Source organism: Pseudonaja textilis, chromosome 1 (genome assembly GCF_049901715.1).
Source record: "Pseudonaja textilis isolate UNSWEBS1 chromosome 1, rPseTex1.2, whole genome shotgun sequence".
Taxonomy (NCBI): domain Eukaryota; kingdom Metazoa; phylum Chordata; class Lepidosauria; order Squamata; family Elapidae; genus Pseudonaja; species Pseudonaja textilis.
The window spans coordinates 77,758,378-77,774,254 of NC_141990.1; the positions used below are offsets into that span (position 1 = coordinate 77,758,378).

A 15,877-nucleotide genomic window follows, 5' to 3' on the forward strand; every position below is an offset into this window, starting at 1 on the left:
ATATGAAGTGTTATCTTGCTAATTATATTGGGCTCTGGCCTTATATAGCAATAGAACTGATACAACTAAGATGGTGTTACCAGCACATACAGGCCTTTCCTAATAAAGTATGTTCACTGTTAAGAGTCCCAGATAATCACTAATATGGTCAGATAACTTCTCTTGCATCTTAGGTTTACTTCTCTAAGTTAACATACAAATATAGAATAACAGAGTTGGAAGATACATTGGAGGTCTCTAGTCCATTTAGGAGGCCCTGTACCAATCTCTTCTTTAAATTTTCCAGTGATGGGGCACCCACCACTTCTAGAGGCAAAATGCTTTGCCCTTGAAAGTATTAGGAACCTACTATACACATTGTAGATGAAAACTCCTTCTTCACCCAAATCTTCTTGGATGAATGTTGCACAAAAGGTTTGCTTTATTTTCCTACCATGTTTTAAATAAATATGCTGTTTTTATAGTACTTTTAAACATGTTTATATTATTGCATTTTAATCATTTCATTGTAAACTCCTTTGAGCTGGAAAGTGGTATATAAATTATGACAATGAAGTCCAAAGTCAGTGGTGGGATTCAAATTGGTTTACCACCGGTTTGGTGGGCGTGGCTTGGTGGGTGTGCTTTGTGTGTGCGTACACAGAGGCTTTCCTACTGACCTTCTCCTGCACTCTCCCTGTCTCTTCAACAGCTGACACGCAGTAGTTCACTGTGCTGCGCGATGTAGCTGAGCATCAAAAGCAGGAAATAAAGGTCAGTATGGAGCCAAGGCCATATTCCATACTCTTCGGAGCTACCAGTTCAGTCAAACCAGGCTGAACCAGTAGAATCTCACCCATGTCCAAAGTATACTGTGCATGTCCAGACCTCCATTAAATATTATTACAAATGGACAGATAGTTAATAATTTAACTAGAAGTTTGCAATTACATAGGGGAACCCATCAAGTATAATTGACCAAAGACCCCATGAGATATGGAGATGGATTTGCGCCATGAATTCTCATCTCACATGCGTTCACAACAAAAACCGTCCCAGAAGGACAGTTCTAGCTTCGTGTGCCTGCAGGTTGGATGGAGTTCTTGGCATTGCACAATGACTGTGTGGGATTAGCTGAGAATCCTTCTGGGTGTCCTGCTGTTGCTTAATTTACAGTGATCTGTTTAATGGGCAATTTACTCATATAAGACAGTTTTCATCTCCTGCTTGGAATGTTTACTTAGAGAGCTTTAAATTTCTCGCTGGAATGGAGCAAGGAATAAAAAAAACATAACAAAAAGTGTCCTTGGCCAATCTGATAGCCACTGGTAAAGGAAAGCAGAATTGTGATATTTTTTTCAGAGGGCACAACCTCTGGAAGAGCAAGACACAAAATATGATCAATATTATTAACTCAATGAGCAAAACAGATCACTGAGATATTTGCTCTTGATTATTTTTACCTGTTTTGCTTTCTGTTTTGTAAAAAAAAAAAAAAGGCTCCATGCCAAATTTTAGTGACAAAAAGTCCATTTAAGCTAAGATTAAGAAACTCCTTTTGGTCTGTCATTTTTGTTTACTTATTTTCTCCATTAAGTTAATGGCATTATCCAAGCTTCATATTAAAAAATGAGCATGAATAAAAATTAGGTATAAGAAAACAATGAGCTAACCTTCAATCAGTAACACACACACACACACACACACACAGCTATTAAAATCTGCTTCTATGTGGTTGGAACGAGTGTCATTTAAAACTTTGTTTAAACACACAAATCTGTCTGTCAAGTTTATGTTTATGGAGAAAGTCATGCTGCCTGCAGACCTACTAATTTTTGTTTGGCCTAAAATCAGAATTTGGAATTCAGTTTTCCTGCTTAGACCTATTTAGATTGGAGTTTGGTCTAGGGTACCAGCAAGTTCTTAGAAACTCATTATATCTTTCTGGAATTGCATTTTTAGAAGCAAACAAGAAAGGTAAAACTCATTTTGGAAGAGGATTTTCGAAGTAATCAGTACCTTCATCATAAACCACATACGATTCTGTAGTTCCCCTTATATCTGCATCAAACCCTGAGAATACATCTATGGAAAAAAGAACACATTCAAACAGTGAAACAGATTCCCTTTCATTCAATGGCTATTGATTATCCCTATCTAAAGCCAATGACTTCTACTGTAAAAACAACTAATTGATCTCTATGCTGAACTGCTTTGGAAGGATAAAGAACAAGGTGGAATCCGTGAAGATCATTTTTGTCAAAATATCACCTTCCACTTAACTAACTGCCAATATGGTAGTAAAAACTTGGATGGGGAAGACATAGTTTGTTTACATTTTGTTGAATTTTGCCCTCACTGCAACATATCTGTTTTCCCATAGGAATCAGCATTAGCTACTCACTTATAGGAAATTAATAAATAGAGGGATGGAAAGATGTTCCATGATTAATTATTGATTGTTAAGAAGCACCCCCATCTCTTGCCTGAACAACCCTTTTATGCATTCTCCCAATAAGTCAACAGAAAGAAAGTTTAGAATCTTTTTTGCACAGTTAAACCCATTTATCGGCAATCTATTTCAAAACAATAAACTATAGATATTGATTGGTAAGCAACACAATGAGACAAAAGGTGGCAAATACAGACCTATAAAACATATATCATATCTTTTCTGGAGTTACTACTATATTACACTTTTAAAGCTCTATATAACATACTCATTGCCATCCAAACAACAGACTACTGCTAGAAAAAAATTCACATGAATCAGAATCATTGTTAAGGCAGTCTTCTTCAGTTTGATATTCTCCAATGTGTTGGCTGAGACCAATGAGCATACTGGCAAAGGATGATGGGCAATGTTGTCCAACATCTCTGGAAGATATTACAATGTGGAAGCTGCTATATCCAAACTACTCCACTTCGATTATTCAACACCAGCTGCAACACAGCCTGAACAATGGCCTCATTTCTAAGCCCAAGCTCTTCATCTCGGGTCACTTTCAGACTGCAGAAGAAAAATACCATTTTAGGAGCCATGCCAAAGCAAATCCTGGAAGGGGCAAAACAAAATGGACCATTTATTCTTCTAGAGCTGAGTTGCCAATAATTCTTCTTTGGCTTATATTACCCACTTCATCATTCTTTTCAGATCTCTTTGTAGACTGAACTCAACATGTATAAAGGTTCAAAAAGGATCATCTAATCATAAAAGGCAACTAAAGGGTTGTTCACCATCTCGTGAATTCTGAGTACAGCTGGTCCAAGAGAATGCTTGCTTAACTAAACTTTTTTTTTTTTTTAAAGGATGTGGCATAGAAACTACTGGTTCCTTAATACCCTCATTACTGTTCGTGTTTACTGGCCTCTATTTTCCAATAACATGATTTTCCAGTAACATGATAGCATGATAAAAGTAGATTTAATGTTGTCTATAGTTCTTTTAAGATGTTGAACCGTCTGGGATTTCACTGCTGCATCACTGGGGCTTCCCAAATATTCCTTGTCTGTGAAACATAACCGTCTCTGCTAAATTCATTTTTATAAAACCCCAAGGAGAAAATTGGACCAAAGGATTTAAATAAAACCCACAGCAGCATTCTTGTCACACCACATTTTCCTGAGTCCATTTGGTAGCTGTCAATTGATTGGATTCCTGAGAAATAACAATATTTGACCCAAAATGCCACTGCATTTTTCCATCTGAAGAGAACTTTCTGGAAGGGCCCCTGGAAGATATTGATTAAATTTGGTGGGACTGTGGTAAAGCTGTTATCTGTCTTCTAGCATCTCACAAGGATGAATAATATTCTTGCAACACATTGGCCACTGCTTCTGCCAACTAGCTGGCATTCAGAAGATGCTCATCACATTCAATGAGAGCTGCCCAGGGATACCTCAGGTGCTCAGTAGTAAGTAGCAAAAATAGTTCACTCAATATCTGGCCTGTCGGCATGTCCATCTGAATAGCTGGCAAACCCCAAATTCTTCAAATCCTGGTCTTTTGAACAGTCAGGTTTTGTATATTCCAGACTGGTTCTTGAACAGCTTTCAACCATGAAGGACATTGTGTAAAGACTAACATGAAGGCCCCGTTGGAGAAGTGGTAGCTGGAAAGATGAAAGATAGAGAGATTGCATTTCAAAATATGATTTAGGTAGATCTCTGCATATGCATCACCAAAACAAACATCTCTGCATAGATACACAAATAATTTCTATTACAGAGAGAATTCCACCGACATCTGTGTTCTCACTTATTCTCTCTACATTTACATCTACAAACCAACTCTTTTTCTTATTCTTTTTTTTAATTTAGAATACGTATGTACTGCCCAATCCTAGAAGTTTTAACCTATGAGTCATGAAATGTAATTCAAGTGCACTACATTGACTTTATCAGTTCCAATATCAATGTTGAGATTAGTTTTTATTTGTGCGCTATTCCTTATTATTACTGTACTGCTATTGTTGACATATCTATTCCACTTTTCTCCTAAGAATTCAAGACAATCATAGTAGACTCTTCTTAGGTCACTGGCAACTTAAGCTGACATGCACATTATGACATAATCATATAAAAGTTGCCACAATAGACTTCTGTCAGGACAACTGATGGCAGTTAGATGAATTGTAGCATACATATCGTGCCCATGTCAGCATTCCCCTCCACCCACCGTGTTCTCTGTTCTATTTTAGCTACTGTAACATCTCATAAAATATGCTCTAGATCAACAACACAATGCTTATGGCAGATAGGTAGAAAGACAAACAGATATTTCAGGATCCAATCTGGGTTATTCACCTGGACCAGAGATGACTGATCCAGATTGGGTCCTACAACATTATCCTGGGACATGTATATTTGCTTTCATTCATGACAGACAGATATTCATACATAAGTTCAAGGTATCATGAGAGAATGAAATCTGTAGGTTCTTTATAAGCATACATTTCTAAAAAAATAACTTTGAATTATTGTCATAACATCATGATGCCCATGGCTTAAAAAGATCTATTCTCTGTCATGAACACTGGAAATCTCTGCCAATGCCTTTTCATAAGAGCAAGCATATAACTTTTCAGAAAATGGCATTTATTATTTAAAAAAAAACAGATACATGGGTTTGGGTTCTCCATTTTGAAGGATGATGATTTCTAAGAGCTAAAGAATGATTTGTGGCTCACTGCTTTTTGTTTTTTCCTTTTACTTTTACTAAATGTAAGTAACCAGTTCATACTTTTCTCTTACACATCCAATTAGCTTTAGAAAAGCTACCACCAAATTGGTTCTTCCTAGATGTGTTGATCTATGGCCACATTTGTGCAAAATTATAGAATTTGTAGGCCAGCACATTTTGAAGGAATTACATTAGGAAAGCTGAATTAGCACTTTCTTCCTATGATCATTACTGCCATTAATGCCATTTTAATAATGGTCATTTTTTGTTCCTGTTGCATATCTTAGCAGAGCTAAATTACATACTCATAACTTAAATAGTGTTTTGTGGACTGCATGTAGAATTGGAAGGCAACTTTCAAAACAATTTGCAATGCAACACAGAGGGGCAGTTTCTATAAACAGCAAAGTCCATGGCAGTTGTTGCTAATCTCCAGTTTCTAATAAACCTTGTCATAGATCATATTGGGTAGGTTGTTAAAAATTTCAACTAACTCCACAGGGTTTGGTCAGTAGTACTAAAAACCAATAAGTAATGCCATTCAGAAAAAGTAAAAAAAAACATGTAAATATAACTGACTTACCTAATACCATTTTGGAGATAAGAACACTTGGGCCATCTCTTGCTTTCACTTTGCAATTTTGCTTTATCCTTCAAAATCATGGCCAATTGCTTAGTCCTTTGACTCTAGTTTCTTCTGTGTTGCCTTTAAAAGGATTCCAGATCCCACACTTAGAGGCAATTTTTGTAGGTGAGGTCTGGAAATAGTTTATCATCCTGCTAAATGTAAGTAACCATTTCATGATGTTACATTTATTTACTTATAACATTTACTTATTTATCAGTTTTTTTCCCCAACACTTAACAGTATATGCCACTCAAATGAAAGATTCTGGACATTTTACATAACAAATCTTAACACATTCAGTAAAACCAACACATTAAACCACCCATAAATAAATGCAGCTGGCCCTATACTTTGTGTTCTACATCCCATTCCTCCTTCTCAGAAATCAACAGAAAGGGAACTATCCTGGGCCCAGAATATAAACTGCCCATAAGGCAAGAGAAGAGCCTGTAGGATGAGGGTAGACATATTCAACACAGCTTCTTTGCTTACATACACACAGTTTGGACAGTGTCTACTTGGAGAGGATGATCCCGAGGTCATAAGGATCCAGGCATAAGAGCTTTATACATCATAACTAACACACTGAACGCATGAAAGCCAGTTGCATGACTTTGGGGCAATGACTCTCTCTCAACCTAAGCCACCCAACAGAGGAAAATAAGAGGAGGAAAGAGTATTGGGTATGTTTGCTACCTTCGGTTATTTATAAAAACAATGATGGTGGATATAAATCTAAAAAAAAAACATGAGATGAATGTTTTCAATTGGCAAAGTAGCTGAAGCTGGGCAAAGTCTGTCCTGGGTTTCACTGGCTGCTCCATCAGGAACTGCATGCCCAGAACCAACAGATTGCTGTCTTGCTCCTTCAGGAGCAATGAAACCACCCAAAAAGGAGCTTGCAGGGAGTCATTCGGTTTCTGGATAAAAAGCAAACTGAGTGGACATTCAAAACTGAAGAGGAAAAAAAAAATCTTCTCCGTTTCTGAAAATGATGAGGAAAATCTTTCCCTTCTTCTAAAATCTGAAGCATTTTCCTTAACATTTAATTAAGAATACACATTATAGAATTTACCCTTGATGGTCGATTATACCAATGCCATGTCAGTATGGGAAGTGATACTATACATTACAGGGACCGACAGAAGAGTTGTAAATGACTTCTGTATGATCAATGTATATGAGAGCTAAGACACTAATTCTATTTACAGAAGAGCAGTCAGGCTTGGGAGAGATTATTACATGCAACGTGCACATAACCCTCAGTGCTGATGAGATACAAACTTATCACAGAACGGGAGCCCATCTTGAAAATTAACTGTTTTCTATACTTTTGTAACTGTTTTGTATAGTTAATGTCTTTCTCCTGGAGTTTAACTTTTGCTTAAAAGCTCTCTATCTGCATAATTGTCTGTATCTAACCTAAGGCATGCTTTAAAAAAAATATTGTGCTTATTTCCTTTTTTTTTTTTTTTGCTAGTTTAAACAGCTCAACAATTTGTCATTGCAATAGATGTAAGAGAACGGGGAATAATTTCTTCTTCCACAACTTTTGATAGCTTGAATCTTACCTGCTTTGTTAGCCCAGCAGCTGTAAAGCCTTGCTGGAAAACGAACGCCTTTCCCCCATGTCACAACTTTTGCTGTAGAAGATATACTCAAAGATATTGTTGATGTTTAGCCAACATAAGAGAGGGTACCTTCAGAATAGCATTCAGGCAGACCATCCGAGTCTAATACAAGATTCCCCTGTTCATCATTCTCTGTGTGGGTGCCTGGAGGACAGGTGGGTGGTGGTTTCTCTGTTGGTGGCTCAGTGGTTGTAGGTTCAGGAGTAGTTGTAGTCATCATAGTTGTAGGTTCGGGAGTCGTTGTAGGTTCAGGAGTTGTTGTAGTTGTTGTGGTATAAGGAGTGGTGGTTTTTTTAACCATTTCAAGGCCTATCAAAGGCTTACCTCCAAGACTTATTATTGGCTTATCCTGTGCATTTGCTACAGGTTTGCTAAATCTTCCATGTCCAAACAAAGGTAAGCCATCTGGACTTACTACTGGAGCACCTTTAGAATCTATCAGAAGACAAGAAGAGGGAATTGTACTTCAATCACTGCCTTATGACAGTAGGAATTGGTCTAGAAAACTGGGCATATGCAATTTAAGATGCAGGAACTATTGAATATTTAAATAATAATTCTCAGGGCTGTAGTTCCATTCTGTAAAACATACTACAGGTAGTCCTTGACTTATGACCATAACTGAGCACAAAATTTCTGTTGTTAAGTGAGACATTTGTTAAATGAGTTTTGCCCTATTGTATGACCTTTCTTGCCATAGTTTTTAAGGGAATCGTTGCAGTTGATATGTTAGTAACCCGGTTGTTAAGTGAATCTAGCTTCCCCATTGATTTGCTTGTCAGTCAGTCACAAAAGGGGATCACATGACCTTGGGACACAGCAATGGTCATAAATATGAATCAGTTGCCAAGCATCTGAATTTTGATTGCAAAGGTCAGAACTGTGAAAAATAGTCATAAGTCACATTTTTCAGTGCCATTGTAACTTTGAATGGTCAATAAACAAAACATTGCCAGTTGAGGATTGCCTGTATACAAAATCTTTAGATCCTCAGCACACACACACCCGCCCCCCCAACAGACTGACTTCTTCCAGGAAACCCAAGAGAATACTGACTCTTTTGCTTCAATTATTCTTTTCGATATGGTGCACAAACCTTTTAATAAAAAGACAATTATTCATTTAGATCAGGGGTAGTCAACCTTTTTATACCTACCGCCCACTTTTGTATCTCTGTTAGTAGTAAAATTTTCTCTAACCGCCCACCAGTTCCACAGTAATGGTGATTTATAAAGTAGGGGGCAAAATCTCTACCGCCCACCATGAAAGCTGAAATGCCCAATAGTGGGAGGTAGGGACCAGGTTGACTACCACTGATTTAGATCAAAACGCCTTTCATAAGACACACAGCAGCCATTACCAGTCCTCTCAATCTTATTTAATTTTGTGAGAAACAGCAGACTGTTGAGGCTACCACTGTTGCTCAATTAAATACAGCAGCTGTTGTCAAAAGACCAAGCCGTGTCACCAACTACAAAAAGGCCAGTGGTACACTTAACAAGGAACGCTACTTCAAGACAGTGACACATTTCACCCAAATCATTTATTTTGGGAGGCAGAAGGTAGAGACGCTCCATTTCAGCAAACTATGGACTGACATTCAAAGAGCAGTAAATGGAGAAGCACATTTTAAAATCTTCTGATGGTTTCCTGATGTACATTTTGCTTGACAGATGAGTTTTATTGAGAGGTTAAAAAAAAAAAAGGCTCATATGATCAGATTGCTTTGCCTGATCCTAGGTATGTTTTCTGAATAATGGGAATAATCTAATAATCTAGTTCTAAGAGCTGCATTGGCTTCCAGTATGCTTCCAGGTACAATTCAAATCACTGGTTGTCACCAGTAAAGCTCTTTACAACTTAGGACCAGGTTATTTACAGGGCTATCTCACTCCATGACCTTTCTTATACAATCTGGTAGGAAGGGCTCCAAGTACCATCAGCTAGAGCATTGGTGTCAAACTCCATTTCACTGAGGGCTGCATCAGGGTTTTGTTTGACCTTGGGGAGTCAGGGGTCAGGGTGGGTGTGGCCAACTTGATGTCACTCCTATCAGAGGTACCTGTGGTGGCCTGAGCACTCTGCCAGTGAAAATGGGCTCCCGAGCTCCCGAGCAACAGCCTCCTGCAACCCTCTGCCAGCAAAAACGGAGCTCGGGAAGGCCCTCTCAAGCTCCATTGTTGCTGGCAGAGGAACCGCGGGCTGGTCTTTCACTGTTTCCAGGGCAGCCCTACGGGCTAGATCTAAACACCCTGCAGGCCAGATCTGGCTCCCGGCCTTTGAATTGACACCCCTGAGCTAGAGAGTGACAGTTGGCAGGGCCCAGAAGGAGAGCCTTTTCTGCTGTGGTCTCCATTGCCTCTGAGTTTAGATTGGCTCCACCTTATCTAAAGGCTGTGAAAACCTGGTTTTATGCGTGAGCCAGGATCCCTGGGCATGAGTTACAGTCCATCACCTGGTGGTATGAATGATGAAGTAGTTCATGCCCAGTTGCTATGTGTTTTTATTTTTATTATAGGTAATCCTCGACTTGCGACCGCCACTGAGCCCAAAATTCCTGTTGCTAAGTGAGATAGTTAAAGTGAATTTTGCCCCATTTTGCAACTTTTCTTGCCTCAGTTGTTAAATGAAACACTGCAGTTGTTAAGTTAGTAACATGGTTGTTAAGTGAATTTGGCTTCCCCATTGACTTTGCTTGTTGGAAGGTTGCAAAAGGTAATCAATCACATGACCCCAGGACACTGCAACCATCATAAATACGAGTCAGTTGCCAAGCATCTGAATTTTGATCACATGACTGTAGGGATGCTCCAACAGTCATGTGAAAAACAGTTGCAAGTCAATTTTTTCAGTGCCGTCATAACTTTTAATAGTCACTATGTGAACTGTTGTAAGTTGAGGACTCCCTCTATTTCACATTTGCAGATGTTTTATTGTAAACAACTGCTTAGAGTCACATAAAAATGAGGTGTGCAGGTATATAAATCAAGTAAGTAAATCAATGATTTATTTACTTTCAGGATTTATCACAATGTAGAATTCTTTGGGAAGCTTATTGAACAAAACAAGTCTTAACCATACCGTAGAACATCAGAATACAACATACCAACAATAGTGCGGCCATCTCCGCCTAATTTTACTCTGAGAGGTTTTCCTTGGGAGTCTTGGAGATATCTCCCTTCGGCATTCAGCACCAGCCCTCGGTCAAGATCTACAATCTAAAAGCAGTATGTTGATTGAAATGTCCTCCAATTCAAAGGGACATAAAATTAAATCTTTCAGTTATTTTAAAATAAGATCTCCCTACCCACTTTACTCCTTGTGGACCACTTATTATTTTTTGTCCATTTCGTTTTCCATTATTATTTAGAACTGTTTTATTATTTGGATCGATTTTTGTCGTCAGATTGGGTCTCACACCGTTACCTGAAACATACATGGCGAAAACACATAGCAATCAAACATTTGGGTAGAAAATTACAATTCACATCATTACATTCAAATCTTTTCAACATGACAAAACACACTTTGTAAATAGGTATGGATAAATGTGTCTTTCAGGCATACATATATGGCTTAAACTAGATTATCTAATCATATTAGGTTAATAAACATATTTGTACAAAATGTGTTTCTATGTCACATATGGCCACTACTATTTTAGTGTGTTTACACATTACCTTTGTATACAAAACAGGCTTATCACATATTAATTTTTTTCATGATTTTGTGCTTTACAATTATATACTAAGTACATAAAATGTATGTGCTATCTAATAAATATGTTTCTTTAATTAAAGGATAGGAAAGGCACTATATGAAACATCTAAAAAACATGAATACCCAGCTACCAGGAATCAAGACTAATAATATGATTATTATGATTGTGATTAATATGATTATTACATAATATGATTATTACTAGACAAAAATATGGCTTTCTTAGTGGGAGATGATGAAAAAATAATTTCACTGAAAGACCAGTTCAATGATATCTTTGGACACAATTATGCAAAAGTTCAAAGAGACTACAAGTCTTAATGCACAAAACTAAGAGAATGGCTCCAAAACAAACCAGTTTCCTCTAATGAGATTTTTACAGCCCAAACATAAAACTTTTCTCTTTCAATTTAAATAGAAAGTTATTTTACCTCACCTTGTCTATGAGGAAATCGAAATTGATGTCGTTGAAAAGGATTTAATAACCTTGAGTTCTGTATTCGTTGAACAGGAGGCACTGAGGGAGAAGTTGAGGAATGTGTTGGAGAAACACTAGAAGTCAGGCGACTATGAGAAGACACAGATGCAGAGATGCGTGGCAAAGTCAAGTTTAATTTAGGCAAGGATTTCAGTTTGTTAGAAATTTGTGAAGTCTTGGCTGATGAAGACAAAATAGGATCTTTCTCTACTTCTGATTGGTCATAGTCTTCATAATCATCATCATTATTTGAAACTGACTGATGTATTTTTGAGGAGGGCAATTTTGGAGGTAGTTCAACCTTTGTAGGGGTTGGTTGGAAAAGTCCATGCTTTTTGTTTATGTGGGATGCTATCCTACTTGAAATTCTAGACTCGGATGGAAAATGGGGCTCTGAAAGGCGAGTTTGTTTCAAAGAAGTTTCTCTATTGTATTGATAATCTCTGATTGTGTCTTTGGAAGAGGTAGATATTGGCTGTACATATTTAAATCTTTGGGAAGATGAAGGCAATTTATGTGTATCAGAGGTAACTTCAGTCGAAGTTATAACCCTTGACCCAGCTTGTTTTTCTGGTAACAATGGAGTTGAAGATCTTTCACCAGTTCTATCAAGCCGAGAATTAAAATGTTTTGAAAGAGAACGGCTTCTTCCCTGAGACAAAGATGTAGATATTCTTCTAGATATGGGAACTTCTTTGGTAGGTGTTAAAGGAGATCCCCTTTGTTCCTCTTTAACATTTGTTTCCTTGTCTTCGGAACTGTCATTATCAGTAAGTTCTTTGTCATTCCTTGAAAGCGAGATCAGATCACTTCTTGAGTTTACGGAGGTTCGGACTTGTGCCCAATCAGTTAATGTTTTTGAGGAACGAATGGATTCTGCCATTTTACGAGATAAAGCAGTTTTTGCTTTCTTTGGCAAAGATAGTATTTGTTTTGTCCTAGGAGTTGTAGTCTTGATCTTAAGATCATCAAGTTGAGACCAGGAAGTGGGAGAATGTGGAAGAGATGATTTTTCTGGAGATATTCTTGAGGAATCTGTATCTGTGGTTTCTTTTTCTTTATTATGGTTATTTTCTTGGGTGTTTACAGGATTAGGTTTGTTAGTAGTAGGCATAATTCTGTGGTGACTCTTAGTTTCAGCCACAGATCTCCTTTTGAAATCATCTACTGAAGAAGACTGCTTAGAAAATGGTGGTGAGTAACTATGGAGAGGAGTGGATGGTAGAGGATTTTCATTTTTACTTCCCTGTTTTTTATTGATATTGAAATTAGATCTAACACTAGTACTGCCAGAAGCTAAACGAGAACTAAATTGAGGATGAACTTTGGAAGACTGTGTAGCAGAAGGATCTTTGGGTGCTTGCATTCTTGCATCATGATTATTGGTGGCTCTATTTGCAAATCTGTTAGAAGTAATAACAGATCTGTATTTTAATAAATCAAAGCGTTCTGACGTAGCCAGGCCTGAAGAGGGCCTAAAATTTGGTCTAGAATATGATGAGCCTTGTTTGTCTTCTTCATCGCTTTCTCTTTCACTATTTTCATTTTCACTATCATCAGAATTATCTCTTCCCTTGGACTTATGTTTATCAGAAGATAAAACATGTGCATGAGGTAAAGTATGGGTAGCAGCAGCAGAAACAGCAGAGGTAGATATTTTTGGATCTCTCAATGCATGGTGATTAGAATATGTGAGAGGCTTTGTTTGCACAGATGGAGATGAACCTCCCTGAGGAGAAGACACCCTGGAATTTAATTTCTGCTCTCTTTTTTCTGTTCCTCTGCTCTTATCACTATCAGGACTATCACTGGTATCAGGTGTAACTAGTTTATAAGAGAAGTGATGTGAATGATTTTCAGACTTTGCAGCTGCAGTTGGTGAAGAAGATTTAATTGATATAGAAGGAACACGCAATTTGGTGGGTCTATTATGAGTTGTCTTCCGAGATGCAGACAGTTGCTTTTTTGAAAGTACAATTGAATGACTCTCTTTTGGAGTTCTAGGAAACGTTGTGGGCTTATCCTCCAGATTATCTAGTTGGTTGTTATTTTCATTATCTACAGGCAAATTATCTAAAGTAGCCTTAAGGACAGGAGAAAGATTAGGTCTGTCCTGTCCTAGATTCTTTGTTTCATCCTCTGTATGTTTGGGAAGGGGAGAAGATGGTAATGATCTAGGCTTATCAGTATTTGTTTGCCCTACCCTTACTAATGTGCGTGTCCTGAGAGGTGCTTTATCTGAGGATGTGAAACTATGTGCAGGTTTAATGATGGAATGGGATTTAGCGCTCCCTTTAACATTCTGAACTTTGGGTTGCATTGTTGATGTCACCTTGACAGAATCAACCATGTCCTTTGTAGAATGAGAAGCCATTTTCAGCTCTGCTTCTTTCTTTGAACTGCCTAAGACTTTATTCTTGGGATCAGAAACTGGAATTTTTGAATCTATCTCTTCAGGAAAAGCAACTGGGTGACTAGAAACATGCTTAGAAGAAGAGGATGGTGAAGCATTTTGAGACAAGGCAGAAGAAGTTAGAAAAGGGGAAGAAGGCATAATTTTCTCAGGCATTTTAGGTTCCAAATCTTCTTCAATATTTGTTTGTTGGTTTGTCTTCAGTTTGTCTGTAATAGCTAAACAAAGAGACAAGAGAGAAGTGAACATAAAAATAAAAAATAATTAATTAGAAAAGAGAGAAAAAGGAAAAAAGAGAAAGATTTACTAAACAAAACATATTGTAATTATACCAAAGTAGTTTTTAAAATTATAATTATGGTAGTATATTAATTCAGAATTGTTTACTGATGGGGATTAAAAGCTGATATGAATATTAATTAAATATTTTAAAATCTGTTTTCTGAACATGAAAGTTTAGCGTAACACATTCATTTTTAAAACTTCTAGACTTTATTGCTTGTTTTACTCTTGAAAAGAATAAGGGAGGAAAAAATGTCAGTTACTCAGTATTGGGCCAAACAAAATGCCATCAGCTGTGCTTTCAGAAATTATATCTGATGTTAAATGCCATACAACATGATCGCTGTCAAAGTAAAATATCATTCAGTTTTAAGTATAACACTGAGATATTAATTTAGAGAATATAGTCAAACATTGGAATCAAGAAATAAAGAAAAATATTTTGATGATAGAAATTTGTTTCTGAACATTGTGATTGTCACAATCTTGCTATATTTTAATTACCCAGTGCAAGATGGAAATGGTAGACATATAGCCTCTGGATTAGCCAATGGAATAACCAACCTCTGCCACCATCTAGGCTCTGGAATCTAACTGAAAATCTCTGCAGAACTTTATGCCTAAAAAGGATATGTTTTAGGATCCATCCAATTAAGGGCTGCATGAGCCTGAACATGAGAAACTTTTGCTCTGGCAAACACAACATTTCTTTAGAGATTATCTGCTGGCAAAAAGGGGCACAGTTGAAGCCAGTAGTGAGCAAGCCGTTAGGCAGGGTATGCAGGGTAATTTTGTTAATTAAAAAACAACAACAATTTTGAGCCAGTTGGCAGCAGAGATGGGCCTCAATGCCTAATACATCAGTCAGATGTTCTATGGTGCAGCACGGTTGCGGCAGCCAGCAATCAGCTCTTAAATATTAGCAGCACCCCTATGATTATATAGCCAAAGTCCACTTCACTGCGTTCAATCTTTCTCTTTTTAATCATCTCATTTACCTGTCTCCCTTTTAAAAACCTCCAAGGACCAGCAAAGGGGTCTGAAATTAGTGGGAGATGCAGAGATGCAGAGATTTAAGAGCCTTATCTGCCTTAAAAGATTTCCTAAGCCTACTCCTCCAACTATTCAATCATCTGGAAAGGAGCAGGGATTGTTCCAAAATTATCGAGATGCGAGCAATTTAAAAAGGAAACAAAAAGGGTGTGAACAATGGAGACCCTGTACTTACTTGCTGGCAAGGCGACACTGAAGGCTTTCGACTGAGGGCCTTGGCCTCTCCTGTTTGCAGCACGAATTTTGAAAATATAGCGCTCTCCAGGCTGCAGACCCTCCACTGAAGCAGATGTGGTGTCTCCCGGGTAGGAAATGGACTTTGCGCCGAAAGGTCTGAGTGCCGGGGCGTATGAGAGAATGTATTCTGAAACAATTTGGCAGACGGTTGGAAGGAGGAAACTGAAAACAATCCTGTTTCCAGCGGACAGACTGTATGGGTAGGATGAATTAGAACGTGCATTACTAAAATTAATACACTGGCAATGCACGTCAAGTCAAAAGCTGGGGTATA

General features: G+C 37.8%; 1 protein-coding gene and 1 long non-coding RNA gene across 6 annotated transcripts in view; both read right to left on the minus strand.

Moving 5' to 3' along the window:
• Positions 1–15,877, minus strand: part of LOC148127690 (uncharacterized) — a 288,673-nt gene that overhangs the window by 92,969 nt on the left and 179,827 nt on the right. The window lies entirely within an intron of this gene.
• FNDC1 (fibronectin type III domain containing 1) overlaps positions 1–15,877 on the minus strand; it is a 77,590-nt gene that overhangs the window by 24,380 nt on the left and 37,333 nt on the right. For 2 of the 5 annotated variants that reach the window (XM_026705076.2, XM_087938832.1), the window contains exons 7-12: positions 15,542–15,730; positions 11,577–14,249; positions 10,728–10,846; positions 10,527–10,638; positions 7,490–7,855; positions 1,999–2,064 (exon numbers count right to left, since the gene is read on the minus strand). In XM_026705076.2, the coding sequence (XP_026560861.2) occupies positions 1,999–2,064; positions 7,490–7,855; positions 10,527–10,638; positions 10,728–10,846; positions 11,577–14,249; positions 15,542–15,730 (3,525 nt within the window). The other 3 variants (XM_087938834.1, XM_087938840.1, XR_015744650.1) reach the window with 2 other exon arrangements.